At 44.2% G+C, this 19,623-nt stretch overlaps 1 protein-coding gene across 9 annotated transcripts in view; it reads right to left on the minus strand.

Moving 5' to 3' along the window:
* Positions 1–19,623, minus strand: part of EPHA5 (EPH receptor A5) — a 378,282-nt gene that overhangs the window by 47,855 nt on the left and 310,804 nt on the right. For 8 of the 9 annotated variants that reach the window (XM_037896588.2, XM_037896586.2, XM_037896579.2 and 5 more), the window contains one exon: positions 5,405–10,882. The exons of the other annotated variant lie outside the window; for it this stretch is intronic. In XM_037896588.2, coding sequence (XP_037752516.1) covers positions 10,777–10,882 — 106 coding nt within the window. In that variant the 3' untranslated portion in view covers positions 5,405–10,776. Of the gene's footprint in view, positions 1–5,404; positions 10,883–19,623 lie in introns of those variants that run through there. 9 annotated transcript variants of the gene reach the window in all.

The raw sequence follows: 19,623 nt of genomic DNA on the forward strand, positions 1-19,623 counted from the left end.
AATTTTTTTTAAAAGGTTGCATTCTATAAGTATCATCTAGATATATGGATACCTAATGAGAAAGTCTAGGCACCAAAGAAAGCAGCTGAATTTTCATAAATCATACGGCCAGGAGGTGCCCACTGTGATCACCTAGTCTGACCTCCTGTACAACACAGGCCATAGGACTTCCCTGAATTAACTCCTGTTTGTGCTACAGCACATCCAACAGGCGTAGGAGGGAAGAGAAACTGAGGCCCAGTCCAGTGCCCTACCCACTAGACTATGCTGCTTTCTCAAAACTAAAGACGCCACGAATTAAACCCAGGGCCCAGAGCATGTACCGTACAACTGGCTTACATCCCCATGCAGGCCATCTTTCAAAGGGATCAACAGAACGGGCACTGAGCTCTTTAGAAAAATCAGTCCTTGATTTCAGAGCCTAAATGGGAGCTCTTTTCCTGTGAAATATCTGCCCCCAGCTGTAGGTGCTGAGCACTTGAAAATATGGCCCTGAGTGCTTTTGTAACTCGCTCGAAATGAAGTGGCCCAATTTTCGAAAAGGAGCAGCGTCCGCGAGGACAGCGGGAGCTAAGGGGCGCTGAGCACTTTTGAAAATCTGGCCTCTAGCCTTCAGCCCCAGGCTGTTTCAGATCCATAGTGCAGGAGTGTACCGGGAGGGAAGTGGTGGGACAAAAACCTCTGTAGCCCTGTTAAATTCACCTTTCTTCTCAACTTGCTTCCATTTCAGTAAAAACCATTATGTAGTATGGGAGGACTGAGGAGTTATGCAGAGCAGTGTGGAGAAATTCCTGTCAGAAAATTCCTTCCAAGTTATTTTCCTCAGTTACAGGAAAAGTCTTCCTCCCTGACACTGCTGTTTGCTCAGCAAGCCAAGAGCAGGGAGGAGAGCACTTCAGATACTGTGCAATTGGAGCCTGATCCTGCTCTGATTCAAAACAATAGGGACCCCCCCACGTCAACTTTAAAGATGAAGGATCCAGGCCTCAGAGAGCATCTTGCAGGCAAGGGCCCCCAAGCACATTACAGCCATGAACCAGCGCCTGAAATGAAGCTCACAACATAGCGGTGAGGCAGGTAAGTGTTGTTATTACTGCCCCCATTTCCTGGGCGGAGGCCCCCATTTTGTTAGCCTCTCACAGAAAAGGGAGCAAACAGCCCAGATGCCCTAAGCCCCAGAACGAGTATTGACTCCCCTCTACCCCACAAACTTAAATACACACTTCCCCAGAGCTCCAACCTTGGGGGCACCCTGGGTTTACAGTTTAACTCTTTAGGGGGAGGTGAGGTCAGTGGGCTCACAGACTTTGCAAAGATTTCTAAACAGCTACGATTCACTCAGCGCGCAAAAAGCACAGATCCCGGCAAAACAATGAAACACCTACCTGTGTTTCTCTGCCTCAGTTTCCTCACCATTCTTTGGGCAGCATCCTCTCAGGAATGGAGGATCCTTCCTCTCCTCCTGCTGTGACTTCTTCTGCAGAACTCCGTCTTTCTGATCTCTTTTAAAGGGGGGGGGGCTGCTAGATCTGCTTTTATAACCTTTGCCAGGTGACTGCTGCTAAGTTGCCACCCCCTGGAGTTCAGACTTAAACAACTGGTCTGGGCTGGGTGGTAGCTATTTCTTTGTCCAAGAATGGTCATCCAAATTTAAGGGCCTGCTGTTGTTAGCCCTCTACCACCTTGGCATTTTAGTCCAAAGGGGAGGCAAGAATAGAAAGATTAAGAAGATTAGTAAGACCTGCCTTACAAGCAAAATGGAGTTTGCAGCCTGCAACAGACATGCAGAGTGCCCAGTGTCATCCAGAATCCCTAAGCCGCCCACCGCAGCCCTAGCAGGTTTCAAGTGCATCAGTTTTGATTTAGTGACAACAACTTGGCTTTTGAGGCTTTGGCCATTGACACTGACCAGATGAAGGTTTTAAACAGCGGGGGGGAAAGCTTCCCCTATCGAATGCGTGTCCCGATGGGGAGGGGAGACAGGTGTGGGAGAAAGTCATTCTCACGTGCTCTGCCTCAGCAAGGGAGAGGGGACAGAACGCAAAAAGCTGGGGAAATACACAGATGTCTCTAGTTAGGTTCAATGCGGTTCTCCTGGCTTGGCTGGTGGGAGCCCTAAAGCCTGGAGCACAAACCCAGCCTGATTTGGCTTCCTTCTGGCAACGGGTGATGTTAAAACCAGCAGAGAGGCCAATGCAGTCATTTGGGGAAGAGCAGAGGGAGCACTGAACAATAATATTGCCCTGCTGCAATGGTGCATTTAGGCTAATGGTGTGTATGTGAGGGAGGGGGGCAGATCCCACATCCACCTGCCTGGGAATTGTTTCACCTTCCTTTGAAGCATCTGGCTCCGAACGCGCTCGGAGGCAGGATACTGGGCTAGATGGACCATCGGCCTGATCCAGTCTGGCAATGCCTGTGTTTCTCTGTCCAAAGCAGAGAGCTGGCTCCCAGGGGGAGGGAGCCTCATTTTATTCATCTCTGTGTGATTATTTGGCATGAGCTTTCTCTGACAGGGAGTCTCACTGTCTTTCTGCTGCACGTCTGAGCGGAGAGACGGACACAGTTGACTTCAGAAACAATGGGAAATGTACAGTGATTTGGAAAAAAAATTAAAATCTCTCTCACCGTGTGACTAAGTTAGCCAATCAAAAGTTACAGAGTGGCAAAACAAAGCAAAAAAAGGGGAGATCCGGAGAGGCAAAAGTATGTTTTCAGTAGATTGTATTGATCACAGAAAATTGAAAAAGAAAGCCCACAAAAATAATCATTTTCAAAACCGACACAACAAAAATGACTTTGAAATTTGACATGACTTCTTTCTTTTCTTTTTTTTTATCAGTTGTGATGATTTTACTGGTTCCAACTCTGGGGAAGAAATGTCTCTGTTAAACAAACAAGCTGGAGTCAAGGGAAGTGAAAAGTAAGGACTAGGAAAGAGGTGGGGGCTGGGCACCAGAACTGGGGTGGGCGGAATCTCTGTTTAGTTTTGTCCCACGCCTTGTGAATCCTGGCTGTCGTCTGTTGCTCTCATTCACCGACAGCCACCCCCAGAATTTCGTGAGCCACTGTTCTCACTCACAACTACACATACACACATGCTGTACTGTGTGAGCTGCTGTTCTCTCTCTCTCTCTCTCTCACACACACACACTGGTATGAGGCAACATTCTCTCTTATACAAACACCCACCCACAGTATTGTGCGAGCCGCTGTTCTCACACACACAGCCACACACACAACAGTGTGTGTTACTCTTGCAATCGAATAACCACATTGGATACAAACCCATAAGCCAGTGCTGCTTGGGGGTCCGTTGCCAGGCACGTGGGAACTGATTCTCTCTTCTCTCCCCCATGGGCTGGCTGCAGCGGTATCCATTCGTAGGCTGCCAGGACCCTCTGCAAGGCTGGGCACAGGAGCAGAATGCAGGCACCAATGGTGCAATACGCTGTGGATCTAGGGGTGACTCCCCTCAGAGCACAGGAGATTTGTAAGGCATTCCCCCTTCCAGGCCATAGTGTGACATTAGCCTATATGGTGATTGCACCCTCGCTTTTCAGGGTGTTTAGCTGGAGGCTTTCTGCTTTTCCTTGCATTGCCAAAGCATCTCTCTCCACCAGGAAGTCCCCATCTCTCTCTCTCTAGATACCTGTGGTACTCACCTGGCCCCTTTCACAGTCTTTAGTGTATCTATCCTCCCAACACCCGTGTGAGGAAGGGAAGTGCTGTTACCTCCAGGAAGTTGAGGCACAGATGGTACAGCCCAGATCCACAAAAGTATTTAGGCTCCTTCCATTGTTATCACTTGACCACAGGCACACAGGAAGCGTGCAGCAGAGCAAGGAGCTGAACCTGGGTCCCAAGCTAGTGATGATACACAGACGGTCTCCAGCCCTTTAAGTACCACAAACTAAGAATTGCTCTGATTCTCCTGTGTTCAACAGCAACCACAATGGTTTACCCTGAAAAAACAACATGCTGCCTATCTCCATAGCATTTCGGTTTTACTGATTCAAAAGTAGCTGATGGTTGCATGCCATGCCGTCTCTTCTGGTAGCCTTGCCGACTGAGTAGGGTGTGGGTGTGGTGTGAACTTCATATCACCTTGCATGATTGGAGCTGCAGGTGGGGGGAAAGGAGCCCCCTTGCTGCCTGAAGGGTGGCAGGAATTCACATGCATGCTACATGCTTTTCCTGGAGTAGCTTAATCGAGCTGTGTCCTAAAAAGGGCTATTGGCCCTATTCAGAGTTCATTGAAGACTCCCATTGACATCTATGGGCTTTGGCTCAGGTCTTATTTGACTATCAAGTATGCTGACTAAAATGGAAGTGGGTTCAAATTCCAGACAGAATTACTGAGAATTAAGATACGATCGGTGGGAGTGTTATAAATAGCTAGACAGATACACAGCACAGTATTGCTAAAGGAAAACATTACAAAAATTAAGAGGCAGGTACCTCTTAAAATAAGGAGATTGTCTTGAAAATCATGAGATTTTTTTAAAAGAAAACAATAAATGTGTGGTTCTTTATATTTGCTTAGTGGTTTCTGAGCCTCTAGGGTTCATCTGTTCAGACTTTTCTCAGTAACCATAAAGGCTAGAGATTTATTTTTCTTTTAAATGAAGTCTGAGATTCTCAGGGAATCACAGGACTCCAGGAGCTGAAGCTTTGAGAAAAACAACTATCAGGAGACTTGGGATAAATATCATAAATTCACAACACTGTAAGCAAGTCAGCGAGAGGTGAGTCTAGTGTTTTGTGGGACTCATCGGAATTTATGAGTAGAAACAAAAGAACATAGGTATGGCCATATTGGATCAGCTCAATGGTCCACCTAGCCCAATATCTTGTCTTCTGACAGTCACCAACACCAGGTGTTTCAGAGGAAATGAACAGAACAGGGCAGTTATAGAGTGATCCATCCCCTGTTGTCCACTCCCAGCTTCTGGCACTTGGAGGCTAGGGACACCCAGAGCATGGGGTTATATCCCTGACCATCTTGGCTAATAGCCATTGATGGACCTGTACTCCGTGAACTCATTTAATTCTTTTTTGAACCCAGTTATACTTTTGGCCTTCACAACATCCCCTGGCAACGCGTTCTAAAGAACAGCACACAGTATTCAAGGGGTGGGCATATCATGTATTTATATAGTGGCATTATGATATTTACTGTCTTATTATGGATCCCTTTCCTAATGGTTCCTAACATTCTGGTAGCTTTTTTGACTGCCACTGCAGATGATTTCAGAGAACTATCCACAATGACTCCAAAATCTCTTTCTTGAGTGGTAACAGCTAATTTAGACCCCATCACTTTGAATGATGAGTTGGGATTATGTACAAAGTACCAACAGCGTGAGCGTGATCCACATCAGGATGTCACTGTTATTCAAAGATTTTTATTTTTATGAAAAAATATAAAATTTTATATCTTACACTACAAAAACATGTACACAAACAAAATGCACATAAAGCATCAAAGGAAAAATGAAAATAAAAGGAAATAAATACAGCAATGCTAAGCCTTCTATGAGTTAAAACTCCAATGCAGGGAATCAAACCTAATGCAAATTGGGGCATTGTTTAATAGAGGCGCTCCGAGTCCCAACCCACCTGCACTAAGGGGTTTAGAAAGACTTAATAATAAAGGACTCGAAACTACACCTTACTCTCAGACTGCTGTCAATGTATTTCACACACTTCTTAATGACTAGTTTCAAAACTGCAGCAGTCTTAGGAGTCACAATATCTTGACCACTGGGACTTCTACATGTTTATATTCAACACCGAATAGACACAGCTTTTGCACCGTCATCATATTTTTGTTAACATATAGAAGGAATAAATAAAGTTTACAGCGGACTTTTTTTCATCAGTCTTCTTTTTTTTATGATAAGATAACTTCTCCACAGAATAAACGGAGGTCACTCTAAACAAGAACTGCGCTTCGAAAGACTTCCTCCTTCAGAGATGAAAAAGAACGTTCTTAGCTCCCGTTCCCCTTGAAATATTCCCTTACAATTAGCAGCAAAATGGACTGAAAAAAAGTAATCTATGTAACCATCTGGGCTACTGAGTTGGAAGAGCAAACCTCTTTGACTTACCCTAGGTATATACTCTACGTACACCTAACAATTTACTTCTGATTATCAAACTTCACCATCTTAATGTAGGTAACATTTGCATTTTTCTTTCAGGTTTTAATTTCTGGTAGACCACTAGTAAGGATAGCTAACTATAGTACTTCGCTTTTTTCCCCCTCTGTGCTTAGACAGAACAAAACCAGAAAAACATTGTGACCCAATTCTACTGCATGACAATATATACAATAGTCCATTTCTAATACCTGATTTTAACCTACATATTTTTACTTGCTACCCTTTCTTGGATAATAACGAAAAATACCTTCCAAAAGAAAATTTCTCTTCTTGTGCTTTGAATGATATCCCAACTCTGCTAAGGTAAAATAAAGATACATTGACTAAGATTTTAGACTGCAATTGTCAGAGGGCCCTAAGGGAGTTAGGTGCGTAGGCCCAGATCCTCAAAGATATTTAGATGCCTAACTCCCATTGAAATCAAATGGGAGTTAGGAGCCTAAATACCATTGGGGATCTGGACCTAAGTCCCATAGCCTCTTTTGAAAATTCCAGCTTAAAAACTGGGTGCCTAAGGATTGGATCCAAAATCCATATTTAGGTAACTAAATGAACGGCTTGATTTTCCAATATGCTGAGCACCCAGCAGCTCCCTCTCTGGCTACAACAGGAATCTTGGCTGCACTTTGGAAAATCAGGGCACTGATTTAGGCCCCCCGTTTTCGAAAATCTTGGTCATGGTTTTTTTTCCACTCATATACAGAGTCTATTATAAACAGATTTGTAGCAACGTACGTGCTTGCATTAAATCTAAAAAGGTTTGTATAGGTATTTAAATAATTAAGAAAAAGTGCCCAAATTATTTACAAATGCAATCTGGTTACGGGCATTCCCTTTTCTACTAGTTAACCATAAAGATATTCTGAAAGCTGGTCCAGCAAATGTCAACTGACTACACTTTTCTGAGAAGTTTCAGAGTAACAGCCGTGTTAGTCTGTATTCGCAAAAAGAAAAGGAGTACTTGTGGCACCTTAGAGACTAACCAATTTATTTGAGCATAAGCTTTCCGATGAAGTGAGCTGTAGCTCACGAAAGCTTATGCTCAAATAAATTGGTTAGTCTCTAAGGTGCCACAAGTACTCCTTTTCTTTTTGTTCTGAGAAGGTAATTCTCACCTTCATGTAGTAAATCCCCAACACACTGTATATGCATTTGAAAAACACAAATGGCCAAGGGAACTTTATTTTAAAAGCCCACAAAAAAAGAACAAAACCAAACTCCTCCTTGCATTTTTCACAGAGTGCTACTTCACTCCATCAGTTAACCAGTGACAGAAGAGAACAGGCAGAAAAGGGAGAGGAAAAGAGCTGGAAGTTGCTAATAAAAATCTCTCCAAGTACAGCTGATTGATGCAAGTGGCAACTGAAGAATTCCTCCAGAAGAAATAAGTTGTTGTGTCTGTCTTCCTACGGATTATTTTACAAAGCAGTGCAGGCAGAGAATCCCACAACGGTTCCCCTGACAGCTCTAATAATGTTATTATTTGACAAATCTTCTTTTGTGCGGCAATTGTTATGTCTTGATTTGGGTTTTTTTTTTCTTTGTGGCCCAGTGGCTGACAAAAATAAAACGATAAGATAAGAAATCACACAATCAAGATTTGTCAAACCTCTCCCTTCTGGTATAAGTTGTCTCTTTTTTCCATTTCTCACATTTGCAGATGAATTTGGTACCTTTCCAATTGGTGGCAGGTCCAGGGGTGAACAGATGTAGGAAGAAGGCATTTCTTTACTCCCTTTCCAGATACATCTGACTTCTTCCTACACCTGTTCACCCCTGGACCTGTCACCAATTGGAAAGGTACCATATCTCACTGAGAAGTAACTAACAGTTCTAGAAGGAAGATGGGTTTTTAGGTTTTTTAAACATCTTTGCAGGAAACTTGCAGATGCACCAAAGGGATTTAGGAGCACAAGCCCCATCTTTCTTTGTGAGAGATTTTGTTTTATTAGAAGCTGCTATTTGTATTTGGGGTTTGAGGAAGTATAAAAAGATGTTTAAGAACAACTAAAGTGGTATTCAGATACTTGCTTCTGAGTGAGAGGAATGAATAATTTAAGCAACAGATTAGATGCTCTTTTATTCCAGAGGTGAAGAAGAGAAAGGAAAACAGAATATGTTGATACCATCTTCAAGAAAGAATGCTGCAAGATGCTATCCAACCCACATAAACAACTAATATTCCCTAGAATAATGAAAAATATTTGCCATCATTTGAGCAAGTCTTTCAATCCCTATCTTTAACAGAGACTTTTTTCTTAAAACGAACTATGGGGCCTATTATGGACAATTGGAGAATTCCATCTATACAGAAAATACAATCAAAGTCCCTCATTGTTTCAAGATGGAATTCAATGGGAGCTGGGTGCCTAATTCCCATAGGTTCCTTTGAAAATCCCAGCACCCGTGCTTTACTATGTGCAAACTGAAACTGGTTACAGTCAAATTCTGGCTAGAGCAATGTTGTTGTTCAAACAAATTAAATCTCTACTATAGGATTCCACCGCATTTATCAAATTCAGCACATTTCTCCTTCTGCTCCTGTGTGCTTTGTGACAGAGTGTCTGTATCAAACTGTAACAAGGAGGGTGAGGTAATATCTTTTTAATGGACCAACTTCTGTTGGTGAGAGAGACATGCTATTGAGTTACCCAGAGCTCTTCTTCAGGTCTGGCTTTATGTAGCTCGAAAGCTGGTCTCTTCCACAAATTGAAGTTGGTCCATTAATAGATTACCTCACCCCCCTTGGCTCTCTCATATCCTGCAAAGAATCAAATTGTAACCTCCATCTTGTGTTAGGAACTCCATTTTGTATGATGTGCCGAACACAAGCCTAACGTTAATCAAGGTAAGCTTATTGAATTGTGTTGCAGATAGACACCCTACCTAGGAAAGCTGCTTGACATCTCATTGAAGGGACATCAGGAGAAAGCATCAATATGGCAGTCTAGGGCCATCCACTTTGATTGTCTCCCAACTGCTGACTCAATTGAACGATGGTTTTTCTACACTGGGGCCTGAAGGAGGGAAGGGATAAGCTTTCCAGAGGAGCACCTGGGTGAAGGAGACAGAGACTGCACTTAAGAAGGGGTGCTGCTCTGAGTTGGGGGGCTGGCCATCATCACAGAACTGAAGGCTTGGTGGAAAAAGAGGGCAGGAGGGACTTTGTCCAGCCTGAAACACAAACAGACCACACATTTGAAGAGTAAAGTGTCTGTGGTGAAGAGATTCCTTGCCTAAGCCTGCGCTCCCTGCTTCCCTGGCATGTTGTCATGTAAGGAGTTAACCTCGTACCCCAGAGAGCCCACAGCCTCAGTGGAGCTCTGGGCTAGCGTGTGTAAGCAACTGAGTGGCTCGGGAGGTCAGAGGCACTGGTTTTATTGTCTAGGGTGGTGGACTGACAAGCCAATTAGGGCTCAAAACAGGAGGTCTGAGCCTGGGAGTGTGCCCTATAGATCCAGAGCTAAAAACAGTGACTAGTCTCTACCCAGACCCAGCTGGCTTGGAAGCACATGGGTCCCTGAGATTAAATCTATTTGCAGCAGACTGGTCACAGTACACAGGGGTGCTGAGCCATGCTGGATATTTTAGGGGGAGACTTTCAAATGTCCAGAAGAAGTTAGGTACCCAACTGCCACTGAAAGCCAATGTGAGTTGGATGGCTAACTCCCATTTATGCTTTTGAAATCTGCCCCGTAATATCCAGAGCTCAGATAGAAACAGAGGGAGAAACAGCTTTTATTGAAATGCACTCTTGTTACCTCACATATGTAAGTAAAACTCCTGAAAGCTTTGTTTGTATATGTTGTTTGACCAAACAGCAGCAAAAATACAAGCAAAGTGGTAGCACAAAACAACCAAAACCAAGTCTAACCAAAAATTCTTGTACCTGGATGTGTAGCAAACTGTACAGTATATACATATTAATCATGTATTCATCTCACAGAAGAGCAAATTAAAAGGAACTTTATAACACAGAGGGGGGAAATATACACCCTGTATTGTATTTGCCACTGGACAAGCAACATGTTTCTACACTAGTCTCTATAACTTAACGCTGTGTAACAGCATTTTTTAAATTTACAAAACAAAATATCTATCAAGAAATAATCTAATCATATTGCTCTTCAATACACTTCTGTAGACAATTAAGACTTGAAGTAAACTTCAGGAAACTGCAGCTTTTGTTAGCCCATGAATGGCTACAAAACTTTTCCATTCAAGTTAAGTCCTTGGAAGTATTAACGTGTGCTGCCATAATTCAGTATATAAAGGTGCTCTCTATATATTCCATGTACAGACAAAGTGTGGTGGGAAGGCTTTTTCTTGTTGTTGTTGTTGCTGAAGCATAAGAAAATGGTTAACCTCATGTACAGTAGATCCATTTCCATGCATGTTACATTTACTTCATGAATATGAAGACACAAATAGGAAGGAAAGGAAATTTTTTAGTCAAACACTGATTATAAATTATGTGGCAGAGGCCAATGTCCTTCAGTTATAGAAATAACCAACTTTCCCTTTTTTTGTTCTTTTTGTTATAATAAATCTCAGGGCTAGTTTACAAAGTGCAGGGTCGATCACTTGAGAAAGTGACTTTAAAACCAAGTTACAACGGCACCATCCCATTCATCAACTGGACCTTCATCTCTTGAAGGCTGCTCATTATCTTCTTCTGGTGACCAACAAGTGTCACTCCAAGCCGCCTCAAATCCCTGTGTGGAGAAAGCACATGTAGGTTCTCTAGATTACTGTGGGCAGATCTCAGTATTTAACAACTTCTAGGTGCTGTAAATGGATAGTGATACCAACACCTCACGCTTACCGTACATGGATCTCAGACTGCTTTACAAAGGCGGTATCATTATCCCTTTTTTTTTTTTTTAAACAGATGGGGAAATCTCAGGCCCTGAGAAGTGAAGTAATTTGCCAAGGACATAGAGCAGGCCAGAGCTTAAATCAGGAGCTAGGAGCCAAACTTTCGTCTCCTCATTTTGAAAATGTTGGAGCTAACTGTGTAAATGTGAAACATCTGACTTGAACGCTGCACCAGGCGAAACTATTTCCTTCAGCTGATGTTCTGAGCAGATTAAAGTGAATATATCAAAATGATGGCATAGCCTTTGGCTTTAATTTTCACATCACGTTGGAGAGCCAAACTTTTATTCCTTTTATCAAACACATCCAGAAATGTTTGGTTGCAGTGAGAGCGCTGGGGGCTACACTCGTATGAAAATCAGCCTCTTAACCAAGATGTTTTGCTTGATACGTGTATTAGCCAAACCCCAAGTGGGCTCATTTATACCACAGGAGCAATTCAGCACACTATGGACGTCCAGTTCAGACTTCCCAGTCTTTGAGAAACACCTCCCAGTCTGGATGACAGACTTTTGGGGCTCATTGTAATTATCTTAATGGGTTATGCGGATACAAACTAAAAGACTCAATATAAGCTGTTGGCAGTGTATTGGGTTGGAGGCTGTTGAATGAACCATGCTCGATTCTTGGGAAATTCTATAGTATGTATAAAGATTTTGTTGCTTGTCTCCACCAGTAGGTGCCAGCGTTAAGCAGAAGAAAGTGCTCTTTTACCTAAAAGTGAATTAAATATTAAAGAGCCTATTAGGACTTCATATTTTTTTTAAGGAGAACAATTTGAATGGGGAATTTTGCTGTAAAAATTACGCCATAATATGGCTTTAGGGCTATTATTTATGCTAATGTTTTGGGAGGGAAGGATCCAGTCATGTGTATTTATGTTTCTGACATAAGATGACATGATTGTTAGAATACTTATCAATGATTATGAAGGGATGAGGGCCCGTCCTGAAGCCTTCCTATGAGGAACTCTAGAATTCCACCTGTGAAGTGCCTTCTAAATCAGGTCTGGAGTAATTAATATAGCAATTTTTACAATATAAGGGTTCTAATCTCCTTTTACCTGTATGTACATAACTCCAATTGATGCCAATGGGAGTTCATGAGCACACTGGCTGGGATTTTCAAAAGTGCCCAAGTAATTTAGGAGCACTGAAAATCATCGGGACTTGTGCTCAGGAACTCTGAAAATCCCTCCCCTCGAGAAGAATACTGATCACTGTAGGGGCAGTTTCTCCAAATTGCTCGGCACCCAGCAGGTCCCAAAATCTGGCTGCTTCCTTCAGGTGCCTAAATGGGAGCTGAGTTATTTTGAAAATCTGACCCTAGGGATTCTGTGTTCAATAATCAGACTGTTTCTCAAAAACTGTTTTGTATACAAAACGAACAGGGCCGACATGAGCATTGTAACAAGTAGTCCTGTCCAAGGGAAAGCTAGATCTGTCCTCCACAGACTGACACAGTTTCAGCCTTTTGAGTTGGAACAAGCCTGCTTTGTTTCGTTACGCTGCCCCCTTTCAGCTGGTGCATGAGATGCGTTAAGGAAGTCACAACCTGCGTGCGACAGAGGTCAGGGAACCACAACCGCATGCTCGTTATTTGAAACCAAGGAATTTTAATGGCTGCAAAAGCGTCTAACTTTTTCTGAGACAGACCTTTCATTTCGGCCTCTACCGAATTGTGAAAACGGTTCAGCAAGCGACACAGCAATCTTAACAGTGAAGGAACAGGTGGGAATGCCATTGCAATATTTGCAATGCGCACAGCTGGTAAAGTACACGAAAAATAGGGCAGCAGGGTCAGATTTTTAAAAAGGCTCAAGACCGTTCCCACATTTTTTTCCAGTGGGAACTGTTGGGTGCCAAGCGCATTTGAAAATCCAGACCCTTCAGTTAAAGTACCTAAAATGGGAGCTGAGCTTTTCTAAAAACCTGGCCCCAAATATTTAATACTTTCAGTGTTTCTCTGATGGGATCGCTCTGCTCTAGCCATGCAATGCAGACCAGCCAGCCTGAAACACGAGGGGGTGTTTGCATTCCATATGCAATTCTATTAATCCAATATTAAAACTCCCTCATAAACTAGAGTAGGAGTTGGCTTCCTCTTCCCACAGCCAGTCCAGAATTTTTGATACTTACTATCCTGCTCTTTTCCCTTGCCATAACATATGCTCCATAACCCAATATACCTCTTGATTAAAAAAAGAGAGAGAGAGAGATTGGGAAAAATACAGAAGTTTCCAGTTTCGGTGTATAAGCTGTCACCAGGGGATCCACTGTATAAATCAAATATTGGAGTGAAGGGTCCTGATCCTTCGATATATGAAGCCATTGGACATGACTGTGGGTGGTGCCTGCGCAGGGGAGAGATGTCATGGTGCTCCTCCTTCTGCACAGGGTGTGGCCACAAGCCCTCTGGGGAAAGCAGTCCATGCTCATCTTTACAAAGCACCATAGCTCCACTGAAGTTTTCCTTCCTAGTGCCCCAGTGGGTGCTAGCTATCTGAAAGGTTATAAAGAAGGGCAGCAATAAGGCATAACAGGGGAAGAGAAGGGTTACTTACTTGTAACTGGAGGGATGTGTGGTCCCTATCTGTATTCCACGGAGGGTTTACGCATGTGCGTCATGCATCCAGAGCCAGAGAATTTGAAAGTAGTCGTGTCCTTTGGTCCCCGTACTCACTCTTTCTTCACCTCATGGTTCCCTCTGAGGCGATAAAGGGCAGGGTGGACTGACCGCGTCTCCGGTTCCTTCTCCAACGCAAATCGAACAGATCTGCAGCAGAGGGGAAGCGGGGGTGGGACCACAGATAGGGACCACACATCTTGGAAGAACCTCCAGTTACAGGAAAGTAACTTCCTCTTCTTCTTCTTCGAATGATGGTCCCTATTGTATTCCACTGAGGTGACTGACAAGCAGTACCTAATTCAGAGAAAAGTGTGAGGAAGAGGATGACACAGTTGAATGGAGGACAGCCAGACCAAATGAGGCATCTGTTGCAGAATTCTGCTCTCACTCCAAGGGGTGGATGCAGTCCCGACAACAAGTAGAGTGTAATACACTCCAAAATCCATTTGGAAATCCTCTGTGTAGCGATTTCCTGCCTCTTAATCCTCTCAGCAATAGTGATCAGTAGTCCAAGGGACTTCCTGATTGGTCTCGTCCTCACCAGGTAGGAGGCCAAGGCCCTGTAGACAGAGGCGTTCCTCCTCTGCTGAGGCATGATACTTTGGAAAGAAAGCAGATAAGTGTATGGATTGGTTGACATGAAACCAGGATATGACCTTTGGTAGAAACTTGGGGTGTAGGCACAGGGACACTTTGTCCTTATGAAACATGGTGAAAGGGGGATCTGCCATCATGGCTCCAAGTTCACCTACCCTTCTTGCCAAAGTAATAGCCAGTAGGAAGGTGACTTTCATGGAAAGGAGGTACATTGAGCATGAAGCCAGAGGCTTGAAGGGCAGTTTCATTAATGCTGATAGAACGAGGTTGAGGTCCCACTGGGGAGCGATAGGTGGTATGGGTGAGAAAGTCCCAAGGAGTCCTTTCCAAAACATGGTAGTCAACAGATGTGTAAATATGGAGTGTCCTTCCATGGGAGAGTGGAAGGCACTGATGGCTGCTATGTGGAGCTTGAGAGAATTGAAGGAGAGCCCTGATGTCTTCTAGGACAGGAGGTAGTTCAAAAGAAGAGGAATGTCCACTTCCTCAGGGGAAATCCCTTTCTGCTGGGCCCAGGAAGTGAAGTGTTTCCACTTGGCCCAACAGGGATTCTTGACTTGTCTCTTTCCTGCTGCTTGAAAGGATGTCTTGCACTGCCGATGAATACTCCCATTCCAGAGAAGATGCCCCCAAATACCAAGCTCTGATGTGAAGCATCTGTGGATTGGGATGTCTGATCCTGCCATTCTGTTGCATAAGCAGCTCCTGGAAAGCGGGTAGGGGTAGTGAGGGATGGGCTGACATGTGGAGAAGGTTGGGAAACCAAAACTGGCGTGGCCAGAATGGTATGATCAGAATAACTGTGGCCCTCTCCCACCTGTTCTTGTGGAGGACTTGTGGGGGGAGTGGAAGAGGTAGGAAGGTGTAGTTGATCTGGTCCAACCAATGGAAGAAGAGGGCATCATCTTGAGAATGGATACCCTGCCTTTAGCAGTATGTACTGCATTTGTTGTTGACATGGGAGGCAAAGAGATCTCTGGTCGGAGACCCCCATTAGCTGAAGAGGTCATTTAGCATGGAGTCATGAAGCTCCTGATTGGCGAAAAATCTTCTGCTGAGAGAGACTGCAATCACATTCTGAGTCCCTGAAAAACAGGTTGCTGACAACAGGATCTTATGGGCAATGCACCAATCCCAGAGATTGACTGCTTCCACACGTAGAGTAGTCAACATCGTGCCCACTTGTTTGTTGATGTAATAAATGGTGTTGTTGTTGTCCAACTTCCTAAAAACATGATAGGAGCAAATGGATGGGAGAAATGCTTGACACGCTCAGACCACCCAAGGTTTCAGAATGTTGATGCGCATCCTGGAATCCCGAGGGCTCCATGTCCCTTGCATCACATGGGGATGTGAGCTCCCCATCCTTTGAGGGGTGAATCCATGAGGATCATCCTGTCCAGGGAGGATGGGAGGAAGGGAATCCCTGTACAGACCTGCTGGGGTTCACTACTGGAGGGAAGAGAGCACCTCATGGAGTGACTGACAGCATAAAGCCTATGGCACATCGTGTGGGTGAGTAAACACGCTCGAGCCACATCTGTAGGCAGTGAAGTTGGAAGTGAGTGAAGGCAGTGATGTACGTGCAGGCTGCTATGAGGTCAAGGAGGGATTAGCAAGTCCTGACTGGGACAGACAGTTGACTACCTGGTCAACGAGTTCCTGCAGAGTCTGGAATCTGTTCCTTGAAAGGTAAGCTCAGACTGTGACTGAATTGATGGAGGCCCCTATGAAGTCTAGGGACTGTTTGGGAATCAAAGTTGATTTTTCAACATTTGACTCCCAGGAAGGAAAGAAATCTGAGCAACATGGAGGTCCAGATTTGAGTTTCGTCTGGATCACGCTGCTAGTAGCCAGTCGTCGAGATAGGGGAAATAAGTATCCTGGAGTGCCTGAGATGGACTGCCACTACAGAGAAAACTTTGGTGAAGACTCAGTGAGCAGTAATGGTCCAAACGGACCCTGTACTGAAAAACCTAAGGACCCACCATGAACCTCAGGAATCTTTTGTGGGTTGGATGTATGTCTATGTGAAAACAGGTGGCCCACATATCGAGAGTCATAAACCATATGCCTTTTTTCTAGTGATGGTATGATGGCCTTTAGAGTGACTATATGAAACTTGGGCTTGTGCATGAAGTGGTTGAGGTGATGGAGATCCAGGATTGGTCTCCACCTGCCCTTCTTCTTGGGTACCAGGAAGTAAGTCGAATAGAACCCTGTGCCCTGATAGCTGGAGGAACACACTCTATCGCTCCTCTTTGTAGTAAGGAATCTACTTGTAGAGCAAAGATGTTGTCATGAGAGTGGTCCTTGAAAAGGGATTGGGGTAGGAGATGTGGATGTAGTATGGTGAACTTGATTGTTTAGCCATAGTGGATGACATCAAGGACCCACTTGTCCATTGTTATTGCCCTTGAAGCTGGTAAAAAGAGTGCTAGATGATCCTCAAATGGGGATGCGTTTGTTGCATGGCAGTGTTTTTTGCATGGTGGTTGATGGCTTTTTAGCAGCTTTCAGAAGTATCGTTTCTGAGAGGATTTAATATGAGATGATGAAGACTGGGAAGGGGAGCCCAGAAGGCAGAATCATTGGGTCTTTCGGCTCTTAAGAGTAGATGCGTATGGCCTTTGGTAGAAGAACTGGGGAGTCCTGAACCACTGAGTAGGTGGCATGTGGCAGAATTTCTGCTTGGGTGCAGGTGTATGGATACTCAGCAATCTAAGTGTGGCTCTGAAATCCTTGAGGGAGTGGAGCGAATCATGGGTCTTCAGATTAAACAGGTGCGACTTATTGGAAGGGAAATTCTCAATGGTAGTTTGCAACTCTCTAGGAAAATGGGATGAGTGCAGCCAAGATTCCCTCTGCATGACAATGCCCATGACCATAGAGTGCACCGACTGCAGCAGTTTGCCACCAGTTTGCCCTCCTCCATGATAGATTGGAAACACATTTGATCTTGCTGAGGCAGCTTTCAGTAAAGTCCTCCAACTTTCTGTAGCTGAGGAAGTCATATTTGGCCAGCAAGGCCTTGTAGTTTGAAAATCAAAATTGAAGGCTAGAGGGAAGACCTTTAGTCCCAGAAAGTCTAAGCGTTTGCCCTCCTTATCTGATGGAGTGGAGTGCGGATGTTGCTGTCTGCGCCATTCCATTGCTGCTTGCACCAGAAAGGAATTGTGGGGGGAGAAAAGAAACTCCAACCCCAGGGGGAACCGGTAAACAGATTCCCCAAAGGCCTCCCTTCTATTAAAACTACTACTAAAAACTAAACTATTTTAAAAACAGCAAAAACAAGAAAACTAACTATAAACTGGGTTTGTCAGAGACAAGAGGACACTAGCAGCTCCGACTTGGACCATGCATCGGTGAGAAGGATTTGGAGACGCAGTCTGTACTTCCCGCCCTTTATTACCTCGGACAAAACAATGACGTGAAGCAAGGGCTCGTGTGTGGACCAACAGACACAACTACTTTCAAATTCTCCGGCTCCAGACGCATGGTGCAAATGCGTAAATCCTCAGTGCAATACAATAGAGACCATCCCTCAAAGAAGAACATCTGTGCCTTATTTAATGTTGCCTTGTACATTACAAGCAAGTGGTGACATTCTCAAAAGCACCTAAGGGTTCGTCTACATTAGGAATTTACATCACCATAGTTACCTCTCTCAGGAATGTGAAAAATCCACACCCATGTGAGACGTATCTATATCGACCTAACCTCCAGTGTAGACAACCCTAGGTTGACAGAAGAATTCTTCCATTGACTTAGCTATTGCCTCTTGGGAAGGTGGATTACCTATGCCAATGGGAGAACACCTCCCATTAGCATAGGTTTTGTCTACACTCAAGTGCTACAGTGGCGTAGCTAAGAAGCCTAGAGGTATCTCTACAGTGTGATACAAGACATGTGGCACAGCTGAGTCTGGCCTGGGTCAGCTGACTTGGGGGCTAAAAATTGCAGTGTAGATGTTCAGTATCAGGCTGAAGTCCGGGATCTGAAACCTTGTGAGGGGGCAGGGTCTGAGCCTGGGCTCCAGCCTGAGTGTGAACATCTAGATTGCATTTTTAGCCCTGCAGCCCAAGCCCCATGAGTCTGAGTCAATTGACCTGGGCTCTGAGACACGGTGCTACAGGTTTTTTATTGCAGTGTAGACATGCCCTAAAAGTCCCATTTTCACAGATGAGTTAGGCCCTTCCGAGTTCCTAAGGGTCTAAGTTGCTTTTGAAAATGGGACTGAGGCATTTTTGAAAATATTACCCCAAATCTTTAAAAGGCACCTCACCTTCTTCCCTACTCACCCAGGCGCCCACCACTGGGCACAGGCATCAGGCAATTGCATGTGTAAAAGATTTACTGGTTGCCTAACTATTTGCAAGTCTAGTTATTCACCTTGTGTGCAGGAATGGCACACAGGATCCTGCGGATTGCGGGTGCATCTGTGCAAGTGCAAAAGCATTGAGCCCCCACTTCTTAAAATAGGTGCTCCGGAGTATCAGTGTAGCTGCTATGTCTACACTGTTAAGAGTTCTCTCCTTCTTCATTTCCTTTCTTTGGCCTATAGTTGAAAATGAAAATAAACATGAGTTCAAAGCTGTGTACTACAGCCGTGTTAATGACCTGACTTCAACAGACCAAAGCCAAGGAAATCAGAGCGAAAATTGCTGTTTTGTCCTTAGCTCTTTCCATGGAACTCACTCCTTACAGCACCACAGATGGCATGTGCTGCAGAAATAGGCACTGTCCTGAAAGCCCAGCTCCAAACATAGTTCGGGACAATATGGTGGTCTCTTTAACTGTGCTATAGCTTATACTTCCATTAACTGAATTCTTATCCTTAAAGATTGGGCAAGAAAAATCTTTAAAACACTTTATTTAGAGACAGTTCTGCTTAAACACTACGGACCACATTTTCAAATTCAGGTTAAAAGAACAGAGCTTCCATTTAAGCAACTAAGTAAAGCAGGCAGATTTCCAGAAATGTTCAGCATCTCACAACCTGGCCGCATAGATCAGCTGTTTTCCATTTCCCATTTCAGGGCCAGATTCTGCCACTCTTACTCAGGCTGTGTGGTACCTTAGTCCTATGGAAATCAATGGGACTGCTCCAGGTACCACTCAACTTGAGTGAGAATGGATGAATTGGTTCCTTAGGCTGGGATTTTCAGAGGATACGAAGGGAATTAGGCACCCACTTACTAGAGACTTGTGCATGAAATAAGCATCTTTGTTTTTTAAGAGTTCGTCTGCTCTTGTTCATTATTCCCTCCCTGCATCATCACAAGGTCAGAGCTGGTTCCTCTGGAAATAATTGTGATGTCACAAACTGAGGACTGGGGTTTTAGGGTAAGAA

The sequence above is a fragment of the Chelonia mydas genome, chromosome 4 (genome assembly GCF_015237465.2).
Source record: "Chelonia mydas isolate rCheMyd1 chromosome 4, rCheMyd1.pri.v2, whole genome shotgun sequence".
In the NCBI taxonomy this organism is placed as follows: domain Eukaryota; kingdom Metazoa; phylum Chordata; order Testudines; family Cheloniidae; genus Chelonia; species Chelonia mydas.